General features: G+C 34.0%; 2 protein-coding genes across 2 annotated transcripts; one reads left to right on the top strand and one right to left on the bottom strand.

The window, feature by feature from the left end:
• Positions 1 to 5,584: 5,584 nt before the first annotated feature.
• On the top strand, positions 5,585 to 6,163 carry LOC131856502 (uncharacterized mitochondrial protein AtMg00810-like). The gene is made up of 2 exons (XM_059208305.1): positions 5,585 to 5,855; positions 5,970 to 6,163. Exons 1-2 carry the CDS (start codon positions 5,585 to 5,587, stop codon positions 6,161 to 6,163), a joined length of 465 nt encoding a protein of 154 aa, XP_059064288.1.
• A 10,784-nt stretch (positions 6,164 to 16,947) lies between these two features.
• LOC131045417 (cytochrome P450 750A1-like) lies at positions 16,948 to 19,304 on the bottom strand. The gene is made up of 2 exons (XM_059208304.1): positions 18,185 to 19,304; positions 16,948 to 17,848 (listed from the first exon to the last, which is right to left on the bottom strand). Exons 1-2 carry the CDS (start codon positions 19,162 to 19,164, stop codon positions 17,161 to 17,163), a joined length of 1,668 nt encoding a protein of 555 aa, XP_059064287.1. The 5' UTR covers positions 19,165 to 19,304; the 3' UTR covers positions 16,948 to 17,160.
• Between the last annotated feature and the right edge of the window lie 208 nt (positions 19,305 to 19,512).

Genomic DNA, 19,512 nt, shown 5'->3' with positions numbered 1-19,512 from the left:
AATGATTGCATAATGTGCAGAATATGAATTTGTTGAAAAATTTTTCAAGCAAATGCACATCACAGGGGTAAATTTCAGTTGTACAGTTTTCACCAACATAAACTAAGAACTTGTAGAAATGCAAAATTTAGAACAACCAATTGACGTCCATCAAAGCATAGAGAATAAAGGAATATTATAAATATTATACTTATCACTATTTGGAACTTGACATACATGCAAGTGTAAATACACAAACAAAGCATGTGAATGGTTTGATAGAATGTCTCAAAGAGTTGCACTCTCATGGTCACCAGAGTGATCATAGAATAAATTTATTGAAAAGGTATTAGAAAATTTTAAGAAAATGTAATTGTCATGTGTGAGGCCAAAATCATCAACCTTTATGAGTTTTCTCTATAGCCACAACATACTATAAATATGGATACTTCAGTGGAATGGGGTTGAATGGAATACTAAAATTGTAAAATGTATACAAATCAGTTACACTGCAGAGGTCTTGAAGCCTTTCTAAGAATGATAATAAATGGATAAAAAGTTGAAGACTGAAATTTCTCTATCATTTTGTTTTTATAACTTTTAGGATCAAGGTCCTTTTCTTGCTTGTATAATAAAAATCATAGTTGATTCTCAAGATGGAATGAAAACTCAAAATCCTTAATTAGAAATGGATTTCAATCCAATAACTCTTTTTGTGGTTTCCTTGTATAAATGAATGCCAAGTGTGGGAGCATAGAACATGCATTCAAAGTAGTTTATAAGATGCATAAAAGAGACATATTTTCCTACAAGAATTTATTCTAGATAATGATACTCATGATTGTGGTAAAGAGAACCTTTGACAATTTTTTGTAATCCGAAAATCTATCACAAAATGAGATGGTGTCACATTTGTTGTTGTTATTATTGTATGTTACCATACAGGGTTATTAGACAATAACTAATAGCACTTTCATTGGATGAGTAAACATTTCACATTGTTCCAAAAGTTGATCATTTGGTATTGCATCGTTGACCTTGTTGGCAATGGAAATGATCTCTAAGAGATCAAAATTCCAATCAAATCTATTGGTGTTGTATGGGATTGTTCGCATAGTGCTTGTAGATCACATTATAATATGGAGCTAAGATTATTTTGAGAAATTTTACTTTTGGATATTTATCTTATAGAAAATACAATTTACATTCTTTCATTCAAAATGTATGTAGAAAGGGCCAATAGAATTAGGTTCAAATAATATAGTGATCGATGAGAGAAAAACAAAATATAAAATAGTTAGGTTATAATTAGGTCAGGCGCCATAAGATAGTATGTTCTTTCTTTAAATAGATGGTAGACCACAACCATAAACATAGGTTATCTATGCCAAGATGTTAAACATATCTTGAAAAGTGAAGGTGGTAGAATGAAAAGTATAATTGCAAAAAATTAAATCAGTTCCATCATTTCAAATGGGTTTAAAATTCTTATAGAGATTATTTGTGACGCGAATGAATCCAAAAAAGAACAATAATGAAGGCAAAAGAAAACAATTTTAAATTTATCCTTGAATTTACAAGGGATATACGAGGACATCAATAAAGATGACAAAATGACTTGCGAGACTATTAAAAATAAATTTAAAAAGTTAAACAAAGAGTGTTAGAAAAATCTTCGTTTTTGCCAGTGTCTGTAGCATTCCAGAATGAAGTCAATTTTTTTACTAATTACGACCTGCTCGATTTTAATGTGACAATTCATGTTATGATAATTGTAATTAATGTTTTTTTTCTATATAGGACATGACTTAATTGTGATATATGCTGGAGTTTATAATGATATTAAATGTAATTAATTCTATGAGTTGTAGTGTACTCTTCCCGTGAACAGATGAATATATTGTAAATGCTATGTATCTTTAAGATAATTATCAGAAGTTGAATGAAAAGCTGAAGCTAGAGCTTTCTATGCAGACATAGTTGAAGTTGTTAATGTATAAAAAAAAATTATGAGATTAATATATATAAATTAGGGCTTTTGCATTTTTGTTTGATAAATTTCTCTTCACTGCTCTCTCTTTAGGTTTTCACCTGGTATCATTGCAGAAGGTATTTGTGTATGTTTTATCGGAGCTCGTGGTCTGGCTGTTAGCCTATTTTATTTGAGTTTGTTTAATTTTTTGGCCATGGCCTCCACTTCTGGTGCATCTCTATCTAGTCTGCAAAACTCAATATTCACGGGAAAGAATTATGTGTACTGGTCATTAACTATGAAAGCTTTGTTTAGATCTCAAGATGTCTAGGAGATAGTAGAAAATGGTTATCAAGAACCAATAGAACAGACGGCATACACTGCTCTTTCTCAAGCTGAGAAAGATCTTCTGAAGGAGTAGAGAAAGAAGGATGGGAAGGCACTATTTTACATTCATCAAGCAATGTATGAGAGCATACTCCCAAGAGTAGTAGAAAAAAAGCAAGAAAAGGAAGCATGGGATACATTACAAGTTTCTTATCAAGGTATGGATAAAGTAAAGACTACTAAGTTGCAGATTTTAAAAAGGGATTTTCAAAATTTGTCTATGAAAAATTCAGATTCTGTAGAATCCTTTTTTACCAAACTAGTTGGACTGACTAATCAAATTAAGTCCCGTGGAGAATCCATTGAAGATAGGAAAATTATTGAAAAATTTCTTAGAAGTCTTCCTCCCAAATTTGATCCTTTAGTTGTGGGTTTGGAGGAGACTAAAGACTTAAGTCAGTATAGTGTTGATGAGCTTCATGCTTCCCTCATCAATCATGAGTATAGGTTGAATAGGTCAAATAGTCCATTAAAAAATTCATTTTCATCTCAAACTCGTGGAAGAGGAAGCCATAAGTTTAGTCGTAGAGGTAGAGGTAGAAGTCCTCAGAGAGGTGGACATAATAGTGGTTCTGCAAATATTGGTGGTAGGAATCAAAACCAAAATATTAGTCACCCAGGTGGCTAAAAGTTTGCCGAGTCACATATTCAGTGTCATTATTATAAGAAGTTAGAGCATTATGACAATGAATGTAAAAAGAAATAGTATGACTAGCAGAAGAAAAGTCAGAACCAGTCAAGTAACACATCTAAGACCACTTTATTTATTGCATGCTCTAAAATGGTTGAGTGAATTACTACAAATTATTTTGTTGAGTGCAATATCCTCCACGAAAGCCCAAGTGACATATGGTAGTCGGATTTTGGCTGTAGTAAGCACATGACAGGCAATGTTTAGATATTTTCTAGTTTGGATGGGTTAGTTCAAACTGATGTCAGTCTTGGTAACAAAAATAAGGTCACTGTTTTGGGTAAAGGGACAATTCATATTCTAACCCTTGAGGGGGAGTAGTGTGTTATGCCGGATGTGTATTATGTTGCTGGCCTAAAACATAATTTAATGAGCATTGGCTAGTTGATATAAAAAGGATATAGAGTTTATATGGATAACAATGAGTGTGTAATTATGGATAAGTTCCCAAGTAACTAGTTGATTGTCCAAGTGCAAATGACTAGATGTTTCCTTTGAGGATAAGACCTGATATGAGTGGAAAATCAGAAAGAGTTGCATTTAAGGGAGAAAATACAAAATCAAAAGTTAAAACAAATTCTGAAAATGTTGAAGCATATCAATCTACTGCAAAAAAAAATAAAAGATAATGACAAAGAAATTCAAACATCATTTCAATCAATTGTAAAGGATGAATCATGGTTGTGGCATCTCAGATTTGGGCATTTGAATTTTGGAGCATTGAAATTGTTGCACATAAAGAACATGGTTAAAGATTTGCCATTAATTGAAAAACCAGAAGAGTATGTGAAGGGTGTATTCTAGGTAAACAACATATAGAATCAATTCTAGTAGGAAAATCATTTATGGCAAGAGTGCCACTAGAAATTGTACATTCAAAACTTTTTGGGCAGATGCAAACACCGTCTTTAGGAGGCTCTAATTATTTTCTTATATTTATTGATGATTTCACAAGAAAAACCTGTGTTTACTTTTTGAAACAGAAATCAGAAGCATTGTCTTACTTTCAGCAGTTCAAGGCACTTGTAGAGAAGCAAAGTGGTCAATACATCAAAGTGTTAAGAACTGAAAGAGGTGGTGAGTATATCTCAACTGATTTTATGAATTTTTGCAAAGCACATGGAATTCATAAACAGTTCACAACCTGCTACACACCTCAGCAAAATGGTGTGGTAGAGAGAAAGAATTGAAATATAATGGAGATGCAATATCATATGCTAGCAACAAAATATTTACCTAATGAATATTGGGCTGAGGCAGTAGCAACTACTGTCTATACTTTGAATAGATGTCCGACTAAGAGTGTAAAGATCAAAGTCCCGCAAGAGGCTTTGACAGGTATGAAACATAATGTTTCTCATTTAAAAGTTTTTGGTTGTGTTGCATATGCCCATGTCCCTAATGAGTTAAGAAACAAGTTATATTTTAAAGGAGAGAAATGTATATTTATTGGTTATTCTGAGGATACAAACGCATACAGGTTGTTTAATCCCATAAGTAGAAAATTTATAACCAACCGAGATGTTCAATTTGTGGAAGATGAAGCATGGGATGGAACTATACAGACAATAGTGAACATCACACCTATTATTCCTCATGATGACATGATTGATGAAATGTTTCCAATATCAAATGCACGTCAACCATCACCTTCTTCTACTCCTAGGGCAACATCACATGTAGTAGCACAAGCTACACCTTCATCTATATCAAGAAGATCCTCAAGGTTGCAATCTACGCCACAACAAACTCCAACTATAGCTCCAACTACATCAGCTGGTAGCAGTCCAAGCAGTTCAACGTCCTCAGATCCCACACTAGCAAGTTTGATACCAAGAAAGACAAGAAGTTTGAGTGATTTCTATAATGTTGATATAACAAATTCTTTTGTTGTTTTTTCTTTATTCTCTCAAGTTGATGATCCTTTAACATTTGAAGAAACTCTGAATGATGATAAATGGGCACATGCCATGGATGGAGAGATTGAATCTATTAAGAAAAATAAAACACGGGAGTTGGTAGATCTGCCTGAAGGAAAACATGCTATAAGCGTAAAATGGATTTACAAGACAAAACATGATGCTGATGGAAAAGTGCAAAAACATAAGGCAAGGCTTGTTGCAAGAGGTTTCACACAACAACCTAGAATTGACTTCAATGAAACATTTGTTTCAGTTGTACGGATGGATACAATCAGAACAGTATTGGCAATTGTTGCTCATAATAAGTGGGCAGTATACCAAATGGACGTGAAATCAGCCTTTTTGAATGGCTATCTAGAAGAAGTGTATGTTCAGCAGCCTGAAGGGTATGAGATTTCAGGATAGGAAGACAAAGTATATAGGCTGAAAAAGGCAAGAGCTTATTGGTACAGTGGGACAGACTCTTACTTGATTCAAGATGGATTTCAAAGGAGTAGCTGTGAGCCGACTCTGTACATAAAAATAAATGAGAATGGTAAATTTTTAATTGTTTCCTTGTATGTAGATGATTTGATCTTCACTGGTGATCTGAAAATTGTTGCTTTCATAACAACAATGAAAAGTGAGTTTGAAATGACTGATTTAGGGCTTATGAGATATTTTTTGGGTATTGAAGTCCATCAGTCTAGTACTCGAATATTTATTTGTCAATCTAAGTATGCTAATGAGATTTTGAAGAGGTTCGACATGTTGAAATCCAAGCCAGCACCTACACCAGTCACAATTGGGTTGAAACTACGCAAGGAAGGTGAAGGACAATCTGTAGATCCCACATTATATAAAAGAATGGTTGGGAGTTTAATGTATTTAACAGCCACGACGTCAGATATAATGTATGGTGTCAGTTTGATCTCCAAGTTTATGGAATTACCAAAGGAATCTCATTAGCAGGCTGGGAAAATAATTTTGAGATATGTCAGTGGTACAAAGGATTGTGGTATTCTTTACTCTATTTCAGATTATTTCAGATTGGTAGGTTATTCAGACAGTGACAGTGACTGTGCAGGCAGTGTAGATGATCGAAAGAGTAGAACTGGTTATTGCTTTCATCTTGGTACAGGAATTGTATCTTGGGCTTCACAGAAACAGCCTATTGTGACATTGTCTTCAACTGAAGCTGAGTATGTTGTAGCTACAAGTGTAGCTTGCTAAGCAATAAGCAATATGGATGAGGAAAATGTTAAAAGATTTGATGAATGATCAGAAAGAAGCCACCACTATATTCTGTGACAACAACTCAGCCATAGCCTTGTCCGAAAATCATGTTTATCAGAAGAGAACAAAACATATTGACAACAGATTCCATTTTATTAGAGAGCTGGTCAATAACAAGGAGATCTGTTTAGAGTTTTGCAAGTCGAGATCAATTTGTCGATATATTTACAAAGCCTCTGGTGAAAGAAACTTTTCAAATTTTGCGTAGCTATTTAAGAATGTGTGATCATGCAAATTTTCACAACAAAAATTGAAATTTTTTTTGGTTAATCTCAAGCAAGTCGTAATTAAGGAGGAGTGTTAGAAAAATCTTCGTTTTTGCCAGTGTCTGCAGCATGACCTGCTCGATTTTAATGTAATAATTCATGTTATGTTAATTGTAATTAATGTTTTTTTTTCTATATAGGACATGACTTAATCGTGATATATGGTGGAGCTTATAATGATACTAAATGTAATTAATTCTACGAGCTGAACAGATTTTAAGATAGTTATCAGAAATTGAATGAAAAGCTGAAGCTGGAGCTTTCTGTGCAGAAAAAATATGTTATAGTTGAAGCTGTTAATGTATAATTTTTTTTTTGTGAGATTAATATATATATAAATTAGGACTTTTGCATTTCTGTGCGATAAATTTCTCTTCACTGCTCTCCCTTTAGGTTTTCAAAGAGGACAGAAACATAATTATCAGTGTCAAGAATATTTTCAAAATCAAAGAGTGACAGAGTTGCTGAGATCTAGACATCCACAAGGCCTAGTTAAAAGAGACTTGCAACATGATACAAGACTCACGTTTCTCAAGGTCGATAAATTCATCTCTTGCACAAGAAATTGTGTGCTGCCTAGGGTGTTACCAACAGCTTACCCTAGCGTAACAAAAGGGGGCATTGAAAACAAGGTGCGTTGCGCATTTCCATAATTATGGGAGACTTAACTTTTATTATCATGTGATTTGATCAAGGTTACAGTGACATTATTGATCTCTGGTCAAGTTAAAAATTCCAGTCGAAATGTCAAAGGCAAAAGAGACATGATAATGCTAAACTACCTTATTGACATATTCATGAACATTAATACCTCATGTACAACGTCCGATCATCAGGAGGAAATAAGTTTCATCGGTTCCTTTGTCTATGTCTTTTTCAAGAGGCCGATAAGGAAATAAAGAATGGTGATGTTTAGCAGCAACAATTCTCAACTTGCAAACTCCTTTACAATACTGATAACAAAAGTAAATGAAGCACTAGCTGGCCCTTTCATCAACCTTTTCCAATTTGCTAATGAGAAAAACATTGACAAATAAGGCACTAAAGTTTATCGACATTTTAATATGGTTTCCCTACTTGGATTTGCATCCAATGTGAAACTCTCAAACATCCATGGGGAAGTTATGAAATAGTTACAACCTTTTGCAATATAATTAAAATATTAAAGAATGTTTTCAAATGCAAATTGATGCATGCAAGAAGGAGGTTGAACGCAGTGCAAGATAAAATAAAATGAAAAGGACGCCATTTTTGGCGAGCGCAAAATCAAATCCTGTAACCTTTGCAAGAATTTACGTTTATAAAGCTACAAATTTCTGTCTTGAACTCCAGTTGTCAACGTGCAGAGTAGATGAACATTGTCAAGTGTTGTAGTTTCAAATGCTCGGTCAGACTTGCATCGCATGCAAAGTATGAAGCACAAACAAGGTGCATGAACTGCTAGGCAAAGGGCCTCGTAGAGATGGGTCAGTCTTAAATCATACACACTTAGCAATATATTAAGTTTAGAGAGTGTTAGTCAATTTTGATTGTTTAACACTTTTAAGTCTAAAAGTATATTCTAAGTGTGATCACACACCTTAAATAAAATATTAAGCCTAGAAAATATCAGTCAACTTTGAGTGTTTAACACTTTTAAGCTTAGAAGTATAAATTTAATGTCTGTGATTTAAGCCATTCCGTAGAGATGTCATTTCATGGAAGTAATTGTAACATGTGCACGATATGGATTTGTTGACAATTTTTTACAAATTCAAGCAAATGCATATGGGACGTGTAAATCTGAACCTTACAAATTTTGCCACTATTAATCTAGAGCGCATAGAAATGGGAGCGTGTAAATCTGAACCTTACAAATTTTGCCACTATTAATCTAGAGCGCATAGAAATGGGAGCTCTGGAACAGCCAATGGGCATCCATCGAACCATAGAGAATAAAGGAATATTATAAAATGTTATAGTTCTGACTGTCTAACAAGATATGAATGCAAGTGTAAAAGCAGAAACCAGGCATGTGAATGGTATGATAGAATGTTTTAGAGTTCCGCTCTCATGCTCGCCAGGTTGGTCACAAAATAAATTTATTGAAAAGGTTTTAGAAACTTTCGAGCAAATGCAATTGTCCTGTGATTTGCCGAAATCAACAACCTTGACCACTTTTCTCTCCAGCCACGACCTAATATGAAAATAAATACTTCAAAGAAACGGGGTTGAATGGAATGCTTAGATTGTAGGATGCATACAAAACAGTTATAGTAAAGAGGCCTTGAAGTTTTTTAACGAGTCATAATTAACGGATACAAATTTGAACATTAAAAACTTTGTCATCATTCTTTCGGTATGTGTTAACAGAACAGGTCCACAAGAGGAAAAGCAAGCTTGAAAGTCATAATTAGAAATGGATTTCTGTCTACTATTCCTTTTGGTAATTTCCTTGTATGTATGGTTTTTCCTGCAATGCTGTTATTGTAGATTATAGATTATGATATGCATTGTTGTAGTGAAGAAACCCTTTAATTTTTAATGAAAAATCTATTATAAAATGAGGTGGTGTCACATGTTTTAATGTTATCATTATATAATCTGATTAATAAAAATCGGGATAGGTTTGTACCATCACATTTCTTGATTTTATCGCTATATGTTACCATATAGTGCTAGTAGACGATGAATAATATTACTTCATTGGATGAGTAAAAAAATTCACATTGTTCTTAAAGAAGGCCATTAGGTATGCATTATTTACCTTGTTGCTAATGGAAATTATTATTGAAGAAATTCTAAACTTTATCAAAATGTCAGTTGAATCTATTTGGGTTGTGTGGACTTGTTTGCATGGTGCTTTTAGATTGCATTTGAATATGGCTCTAAGACTATACTCAATGGATTTCCTTTCGGAAATGTATCCTATACATGATGCAGTTTATGTTCATAAAAAATATATGTAGAAATGGACTTGTAGCATGAGATTCAGTTAATATAGTGATCAATGAACAATAAAGAAATAGTTAAATAGCTAGGGTATATTTAGGTTGAAAGCCAAAAAATAGGTTGTCTTTCTTTGCATAGAAGGTAGGCCACATCCATAGACATAGGTTATCTATACAAAGATGGTGAACTTATCTTGAGAGATAAAAGTAGTAGAATGAAAGGTGTAGTTGCAAGAAATGTAAATCAATTCCATAATGTCAAATGGAGATAAAGTTCCTTTAAAGATTATTTATGATGTAAATAAGCCAAAAGAGAATAATTTTAAAACCGATCCTTGAGTCTACAATGGATATAAAGAATGATTTTTGAGGACATCAAGAGAGCTAAGAAATAATTTCTTTTGAGACTATTCACAAAAGAAAAGACCAAACTTGTATTGAATAGTTAAACAAAGAGGACAAGAAAGAAAATGCTTAGTGTCAAGAATATTTTCAAAAGGTTCCAAATATGAAGTAGATAGTGATGGAAAAATACCTTAGAAACTAATAACTTGGTTTCTCTTCAAAGATATAGGATTCCAATTTTTCTTTTATAAAAGTGACTTTAGTCACTTATGGTAACTAAACTTATGATATAAACCTCATTTCTAAATTTGTACTTTAAATCTTTACCAAATAAAACTATTGTATGTCAAAAATTTAGATGGGGTAGCTTTGATTGATTAAAGTGGGATAGGCCCAAACCATTACATAACCCCCACATAGGTGCACAAAGGGAGGAACTCATGAGCACTAAGACCACAAAGATCCAAAAAGGGATAGACCCTTTTTTGAAAAGAAGCTTTTGGCCAAAGCACCCAATTGATGGGGCACAAGCCACACTAAAATCACATAATCAGAACAGAGGGGTTTAGGATAGCACCTCGAACTATCTTCTAGATTAAAAAAACTTGTAGTGAAAAAAAAACAATCAAAGAAAAGGAAAGCAAATAGGCGATTTTGAAATGTTTTCCACAACCTTCTTCCTAAAGGACCACCTTGAATGAAGATAGGCACAAACAATGATAAAAACCACAAAAACACGTTTTGTATGGCACCTAGAAACCATATAATAGTTGAATCACCTAGTCGTTCCCAATAAACACTTAGAGAGTATACTAGAAAAATAAAGTCCAAAAGGTTTTGAAAGGCGTCCCTAAACCTCTTACTTACAAAAACCCATACAAAAACAACTTTATGGACCACCTCAATAGGTCCATAGATAGTAGTAACCATAGTCACTGCGAAACAACCAACACTAGAAATAATCCTCTAAGCACTAGGTGGTTATTAGGAAATAAGCTTATATATAAAAGGCTATTTCAAAGTTAAAGGAGACTTTTGTTAAGGAGGGACTATTCAGATACTTTTAAAGAGATTGTATTAACAATTTTTGATTGACACTAAGCATCTAAGATATTTAGACATTTGTATTATATTATACTATCATGATTTTTGGTATCACATTCTATCATAGTTGGTAGTTATAAATTGTAGTAAAGTTACACATGAAGTATGAACTATATCCAAGTTTCATAAGGTTTGGTCAAGTAGACAAAAAGTTAGAAAACATGGAGTACACATTCTTGACTATGCAAGATGTTCCTGCAGGATGCACCAAAGGAAAGTAATATGTGCCATCTAGAGTAAACAAGTCAAGGTAGTTTGGGACTAGTTGAGTTTGTGTTGGGTAGTTCATAGTGTGATCTTAATCATAGTATAACATGTTAGTTTTAGGACAGATCCAACTATACATTTGGTATAAGCAATCTACCCTTGGTTGACTAAAAAATATTGTAAATATGTTCTACACTGAATTGAAGTTGTAATTAATACTCGAATAATACATGTATAATTCCTAATAGTTTCATTTGAATGTGTGTTGTAGTGCAGAGTAGTGGAAAAAGTTGTGCAAGTTTTATATTCAATAAAATAAGTGTAGATGTGATGAAGTGTGTGAAGTAACATGCATATCCTCTACACAAAATGAGAGTTTCTTGAAGAAAATCAATTTAGATAGATGATGAAGATTTAGTTTTGAATGTTTGTATGATATGTCTTTTATTTTTCCTATATATTGTTCATAATTGAGGTTGGTGCCTCATAACTTGTGTTGGTACTCAATTATTTGGATTAGGAGATTGATGTTTCCTATGGTAGTGTGCATTTTATCCATGCAATAATTGTTAAATTTACTTAGAAAAAATCATTTACAGCTGTACAATATTACTGGAGTAGTTATACCTACTCTCCTTTCTGATTGGGACATCTGTCCGTATCACAGGCTCTCTCATCTTTCATATTTTTATTTATAAGGATAGGGCATGCGCATTGTATCATATCTCATTCACATAAATGAATCAGTCATTGTTCTGTGGAATAGCATCTTTGTTTGTTGTTTCTGTTTTTTTGTGAAGGTTGTTTTGGCATGTACCATAGGCACCTCAATGTGTCAACATGGTATCAAAGTGATTGTGACAGCAATGCCTTCTTTCTCATTGAGTTTTCACTAGGTATGAGGTATGATTGTTTTTCCTTTTTCCTATGAGGGCATTTATTTGGTGATTGTTTTACCATTGTCATTTGGCAAAAAATATTTTGTCCTGCATATTTATTGTTCTATCGTAGATTCATATTGAGATTTGTTGTTGTTATGAACATGATTTTTTTTCTGCTGAATTGAGGTCATTTTGTTTCTCAATGGCTTGTTTATTGCACTACATTGTTTTTGTAGCACTATGGGTAAGAGGAGGTATTTTTATAACAATAAAGCTAATTAATTGCTATTTTTGTGTCTGCATTGAGGTAGTTTTTTGGCATTAAATCCCAAAGAGAATGGATTCTTGTGGTGGTGCATTTGGAGACTGGAGTTGTTGTGCCTTTATTAGGCTGATTTCATTTGCACTATCTTCATCATCTCGGATGCATAGATTAGTTGTTTGGTTTGAAGAAGGGCATTTTTAGAGAGTGCATTGGGCCCCTATTACAGTTGGTGTTTGTGATCAAAGTTTTTGATCTGCTTTAGAAATTTCTCCAACCCATTATTGGTTCGTAGCCTTGGTTCAGCCATGCACGAGTTTCTTCATTTTCCAGAACTCACCACTCATTGGACACGACAAGCTATTTTGGACTTTATATTTTCTAAATTTTTTTGTAAAATATTTTAGATGCTCACTGAAGTTAGGGTTTGGAGCTATGGATGAGTGGGCTCTATCTCTTTTTCAGGCTTGGCATTAAACATTCTAGTCCCGCATCAGCTTCGAGGGAGGGTATTGTATTTTATTTTGGTTTTTAGATTTTATCCCCATATTTTTTGGTGACTTGGCTTGTGGTGTTTGGCTGGTTTAGATTTGGTCCCCGTATTTTTAGTGACTTGGCTTGTGGTGTTTGGTTTGTTTAGATTTGGTCCTCGTATTTTTTGTGACTTGGCTTGTGTTGTTTGGTTGGTGTCTTGTTGACTTGTTCAGTTTAAATATGAACCCACCAACTATTTTGTGCCCATCTTCTTGGCCACCCAAATATGAAGCAATCAGAGCTATTGAACCGAAAGTGCTTAAAATAGGCATTTTTTTCAAACTTGCATAAATTTTACAGATGAAGTCCATTTTTAGCAAACAAGATATTGTTCGAAACCTGCTTTGATGACACACGATTCGATGGAGGTACATTATTAATAATTTTCCATTTTATACCAACTGTTATAGCTTGAAGTTACAAGTTGTTAATAGTTATTGTTATTTGCTTGACAAAAGTGGTGTTTGGAAATTGTAAAATCTCTTTGTATCCATTTTTTTTTTCGGAGAGGGGAGAGATGTATATTGCATTTTAGTTCTTTGTGTGTTCTTTTATATCATGTCAGGCTTTAGGATTGCATTGCTCACTCCATACAATTATCACATATGGAAGTTGAAGATGTCATAATTATTGCAATCTAAAGGTCTTTGGCAAATGTTGGATATCAACCAACCCAAATTCACTATGGTATTTGAGAATTTTATTCATAGAAGTAAAATGGATGAGGTGAAGGGACACATAGGTCTTCATGTTTTAGAAAAAATGTTTTTTCATATTATTGAGTGTACAACACCTAAAGAGGTCTGAGATAAGGTTGCAAAGTTGTATGGTAAGGTCAATCAGTTCAAGATCTGGCAGCTTGAAGTTAATCTCACTATTCTCTCTCAAGATACATTTCCCAAGTATTCAATATTACCTTGTATGGTTCAATTTGATATTGTTGTAGTCAAAAGGATTTGGTCACATAAAAGAAGATAAGGAGTATATTTTCTTGATCTTGTCTAAGATCAAAGGTCCTTTCTAAGTGTTTGCCTCTACCTTCTATTCTACTATGGATGCTATGGGAGAGGGCCATAACATGCCTTCATTTGAGGTGTTTTTGTGATTGATTGACTAAGGAGAAAGCCAAGTTTATTTAGATGGATTATCCTCCTAAGAGTCATGCTTTGATGGCTCAATCTTCTGATGGAAAGGGTAATAATAAGAATAAGCCCAAGAAATATTTGTCTATAGGAGGTGAACCTCCCTCCAAGCCTAAGGTGAAGCATGACCAAAACACTAATTTTGATCCTCCTCCACTTTCTAACTTGGGAGAATCATCTTTTAAGTCTCGAAAGAAGAAGGAGAATTGTTTCTTTTGTGGAAAGTCAAGGCATAATGCTGCACATTGGTTTGCAAGGGTAGAACCATATGAGGAAGTTATGAGAACACATAATTTTACCATGCCTAAGTCTTCATCCTTGGGAAAAGGGAAGCTCAATTATCTAGGGCTTCAACCTCCACCAATACATACTAGTTGAATTCTTGGTTCTAGTGCTTCTCATCACATGAATCATACTATGTATATTCTTGATTCACTTTCTAGACTTCCTATACTATTGTTCGGAACTCTTCTCAGATTCTAGTTTGGAGATAAGTTCAGTTCAGATGTAGGTGGTAGAATTGATGATTCTCTTCTTGTTCATGATATTTCATAAATTTTTCTATTTGTTGATTGGATTTGTAATTATTGTGATGGAAGGCTTGTTGAGTTCTCTCTTATTCATGTGACTATTTGAGAGGTGCATGATCTTGCGAAGGTCATTGGTATAGGCAAAATTGATCATGCAACCCATTTGTATAGGTTTGATGGATTTGAGTCTTCATCAATATCATTTCTTATTTCCCATGTAGATAGTGTGAGAAAGATTTCCGACAAATGATTTGAGCACTTGAATCACTGATATCTCCAATAGTTGAGCACATAGAATTGGATGATTGATGTACCTAAGATTTCTTGTTCAGATGTAGTTTGTCAAGTTGTGTTCCAGGAAAACATCATAGGGATCCACTTACAAAGGGTTTGGTCATATGATCTTTGGCTCCCCTTGAGTTGGTGCATAGTGACCTCATGTCATTTCCCACTCTTTCATTTTTAGGGGCCAATAATGTTCTCAACTTTGACTCTTCTAGGCACACATGTGTATACTTTTTGAACAAAAAGGATGAAGTTCTTTGGCATTTCACGACCTTACATTTTTGGATAGTATTTAGGACATTCCCTTTACAAGATTCACATAAACAATGTGGGGGAGTATGTCAATCAAGAATCTCATGAATTCTTTTATGCTTGAGGTATTATTCATCAGAACAATGCCATATCATAGGAAGCTATTCTATGGCTTTTCTTGTTTAGATCCATGTTTCAAATGATACCTTTTAAAATTATCAATTATTCAATTCATGAAGAAAAAGCTTGATTGAAACTCAAGATTTTGATTGATAAGAAAAGTTGGTAGCTAAGAAAAAAATATTTCCGCTTCCATAAACCATATAGGGTAGTTGCAATATTTTTAAAAGCTCTCTTTACCTCATTAAATAACTTTGCAAATACTTTATAAAACTTGTGTAGTAAAATTGTGAACTTAGTAAAGTAGGAAACATTTATAACATTTGTTTGAATTAATTTTTCTCATTAAATTTGGATCATTTGCATGTAATGACACCACACACCTCAATACCATGTGGTTTGTTTCCATCTTTGACAAAACTTTCAATTTAATTATTTTTTAAAATTATTAGGTGAAAATTTAAAGCTTTAAAATTTCACAAATCAAAGACAGCTTGTGCTAAAAACTTCTCACATTAGATGAAATGTTACCGATAACACATGCATAAAAGAATTCTGCACCATTCATCTCAAATTTTTAAATTTAGCTGTTTTCACGATTCTCAACAAGTTGCATCACTTATCCTAAGAATTCTATTGAATTGAATGAGTGTTGTTCTTCAAATTTGGGTCCCTTTCTACATGAGTCCAATCAAATATAGCACTCTAAAAATGGATAAAGAGAATGAGAAACATATAAAACATGTAACATCATCATTTCACAAGTAGAATCAACTCATCAAAAAATTTAATTTGGTAGTATTAACATAAGCCCATTGCATATCCAAGTCATTTTACATTGAAACTTGTGCCTAATTTTGAGAACAATGCCATTGATGTATTGACACACAATGTAACTATTTGCAAAACTAGTTACCTTGCACGAAGTCATCTATTCCTCATACCATTCATCATATTGTATATTAATCCCTTGCTGCATCCCTATGATCCCATATTATGACATATTTGATCTATTCACACATTCACAATATCAATACATGCATACTTCCATACAAATATTATATGTCTTGATCCACAACTTTTAATGTCTAAAATATAGTCCATAGTTGCAAGGTTGATCCTTTCAAATTTCAACTCCTTCCATATATTCCTTTTCCCTTCAAGGATTACTAGACACACATTCACATGATTCGTTGTTATATCATTTTATTTAAATGCATTCAATCTATTCATTTTGCATCATCCAGAAGTTTGTATGTTCTCTATCTTTCTAAGGCATTGCAACACTTCAATTGATGTAACAAAAGGAATCTAGATCTTCATAACATTTTACAAGTACATGCATGTTTGAAGAGTGTTTTTTTCAACGTTTTACAAATATTTATTTAGGTTGCTCCAAAAGAATGTGTGCCCTAGTGATGCACCAATAACGTTGCCAGTATGTTTTAAAACATTTTTAACCCTTATATATTAGAACATGACAAAAAATAATAGAAATGAATAAAGAAAAACAAGAATAAAATTGTATATACTATTAAATTAAGTGTATAAATACATGAAACTTCTATTGTTACACACTTTATCTTAAATTCTACTCTAATTCTAATCTAGATCCAATATAAAAGAAATAGAATATTCTATTTGTGAGATGAATAACAAACTTTCATTATTAGTTTCAAATTATATATATTGTTTTAGCACATAACTACACAATTATTTTTATTTACTTTTCAAACATAATTTATTAAAAAATTAAAAAAACACTAACCTCATATAATTTATACCCATTAATCAATCAAGACTAATTATGATTATGCACAATTGCCTGGATATTTGAAAAAGTTAATTTCTATTATGCGCTACTTTTATGGAATTTCTATTACAGCCGATGGAGAAACTTCGTCTGGTCCATCTACAACACCTGGGTTGAGCTGAGCACAACCGTCCTATTTTATCTAATTATAAAATGCTTAATTTACTAGACACAAATCCCAGTGTGATGATACGTTGTTTCAACTGGCTCGGACTGAGAATCGATCAAAATGATCTCACCAAACTATAGTTTAAATATCTAACCTAGAAGCTTGTGGACAATTTCAGCGAAGGGAAAGCAAAAAGATTGAATTTTCTTGGCACTGTGGCTCCAAACTCTTCAGTCATATCCAAATCAGCAGGATTCCCTTCAACTTTCCAGTCAAAGCAGTGCCAGAGCTGAGCCATAACAAGGGACATTTGCCCCATGGCCATATGCCCACCAGGGCACCTCCTCCTTCCTGCCCCAAAAGGCAGCATATCAAATTCCTGCCCTTGGTAATCAAAAGTCTTATTACCCATGAATCTTTCAGGCTTGAATTCCTCAGCATCTTCCCAAACAGCTGGGTCTCTTGCAATGGCCCAGGCATTGACAAAAAGCTTTGTTTTTGCAGGTATGAGATATCCCTGGGATCCTACACTGCAAGCTTGGCTAGATTCATGTGGGAGCAACAGTGGCCCTGGCAAGTATAGTCGCAGGGACTCTTTAACCACACATTGCAAGTAGTCCATGTTGGGTAGATCAGATTCAGTTACCATGCGGTCTTTCCCTACTATAGAATCAATTTCTTCCTGCAGTTTCTTGGCTACCAAAGGGTATCTGATGAGTGCAGTCATTGCCCATTCCATGGTAGTTGCCATTGTCTCCATTCCACCAATGAACAGATCCGGCAAATATATTGTAGTACATTTGATTAGTTGGTTTAAGGTCATGGAAAAATCATTTAAGAATCTATTAGGAAAAGAATGATATCAGACTCTATCTGAAGATGAATCATAAAGGTAAATTTGGGTTTCTTTCTATCAAATAAAATATCAATGTATATTTGTTATAAATATTCAGTTAAATTCTTGCGTATTCACTTTACTACACTGTTCTCTTTTTACTGCTCCCATAGGTTGATTTTGAGTTTTTGGGACACTATATTATTATAAAAGACAAAATCCTATTAAACTAATTAAAAAATTAAAAAACTGCGCTCCAATTGGATTCAGTTTTGATCTCACCTAATCTAAATGTTTTGTGAAACTTCTATTCTATTAATCAAGCAAACAAGACATTCAGCACAAGATAAAAAGACTGAGCAACAGATAGTAATGAAAGTGACATACAAAGATAATTGCTTTGATATTTTCTCTTGTGATCTCCATCTCCAAAGTCTGCGATTCTGCCACATCAAGTAGCACATCCACAATATCCTTAGTCCATTCCCTGTTCTCATCCAAAGCCCTTTTCCTCTGCTCAACATGGTCATCAATAATTCTCTCAACAATCCTATCAAAAAAATTGTGGGCCTTCTTCATCCGTTTCTTGATTCCTTGCAACTCCGTCCAATCTATGTAAGGTAAAAAGTCCCCAATGTTAACAGCAGAAATAGTGCTGGTAACCTCCCTCACCATATCTCTGAGCTCACCACCACTGCCACTGACATCATCATAAGAAAATATTGTCCCAGTCAGCATCCTCCAAATTATAGTAGAGGTGATCCCCAACAAAGTCTTGCTAACATTCACAGCAACATTCCCCTGCTTGCTTCTCTCCCAAGCAGACCTCACAGCCAGAGAAACCTCCTCCTCCCTTATGAACCTAAAAGATTCAATCCGCTTCGCACTCAGCAATTCCATCACACATATCTTCCTCATGTGTCTCCAGTACGGACCATAAGAAGACATACCCAAGTTCTTATAGTTGTAAGCAATGTGTTCTCCAGCAGCAGAACAAGGTCTGTTGGCAAACACTAAATCATGAGTTTTCAAAAACTCCTTGGCCATCTCAGAAGAAGAGACCACCACACAGGTCAGAGACCCAAATCTCAAGAACATCACAGGGCCATATTTTTTTGACAGCTCATATAAATTGCGGTGTGGAAGCCTGCCAAGGTGATGGAGGTTTCCTATTATTGGCCATGGGGTTGGCCCTGGAGGCAACTTAGAATTCTTCTTCAAGCTGTATAATACCCACACAAGGACTAGAAAAGCTAATCCTAGAGCAGTTGTTTGGCTAGAAAGTTGTTCTGCCATTATTTCACGAATTTCAATGAGAGCCATTGTGAAAACACACCTGCTTAAAATGCTCCTCTGCTCCACCTAAATATAGGTGCAGTTGCTCTTTTTCTAATTGGATTAAGATAAGAATTAAATACATTAAAAGGTTACCGAAATCAGCTGCAAAACAGCTAAAAGGAATAAGAAAAAAACAACAACCACCAAGATAAGAACTAAAGGACCTCGGCTGCAGCAGACCCAGGTCACTGCAAAAGATAACAACATATTTTACAGTAGGTGGATGATAACGATAATTTTTACAGTAGGTGGATTAAGCCTGAGTTAAAGTCATTGTCATTTATTAAACCAATCTGACAAAATGGAATAATTTGTGAAAGATATTTTCAATTC

The sequence above is a fragment of the Cryptomeria japonica genome, chromosome 7 (assembly GCF_030272615.1).
Source record: "Cryptomeria japonica chromosome 7, Sugi_1.0, whole genome shotgun sequence".
In the NCBI taxonomy this organism is placed as follows: domain Eukaryota; kingdom Viridiplantae; phylum Streptophyta; class Pinopsida; order Cupressales; family Cupressaceae; genus Cryptomeria; species Cryptomeria japonica.
The sequence above is the reverse complement of the archived record's forward strand: the minus strand, read 5'-3'. Positions and strand labels throughout refer to the sequence as shown.

Coding starts and splice junctions, on each gene's coding strand:
- LOC131045417 (XM_059208304.1), bottom strand. CDS start 19,164: ATGGCTCTCATTGAAATTCGTGAAATAATGGCAGAACAACTTTCTAGC. Junction 17,849..18,184: donor TTGCTCAGTCTTTTTATCTT/GTGCTGAATGTC, acceptor TTTTCCTAATAG/ATTCTTAAATGATTTTTCCA.
- LOC131856502 (XM_059208305.1), top strand. CDS start 5,585: ATGACTGATTTAGGGCTTATGAGATATTTTTTGGGTATTGAAGTCCAT. Junction 5,856..5,969: donor AGATATAATGTATGGTGTCA/GTTTGATCTCCA, acceptor ACTCTATTTCAG/ATTATTTCAGATTGGTAGGT.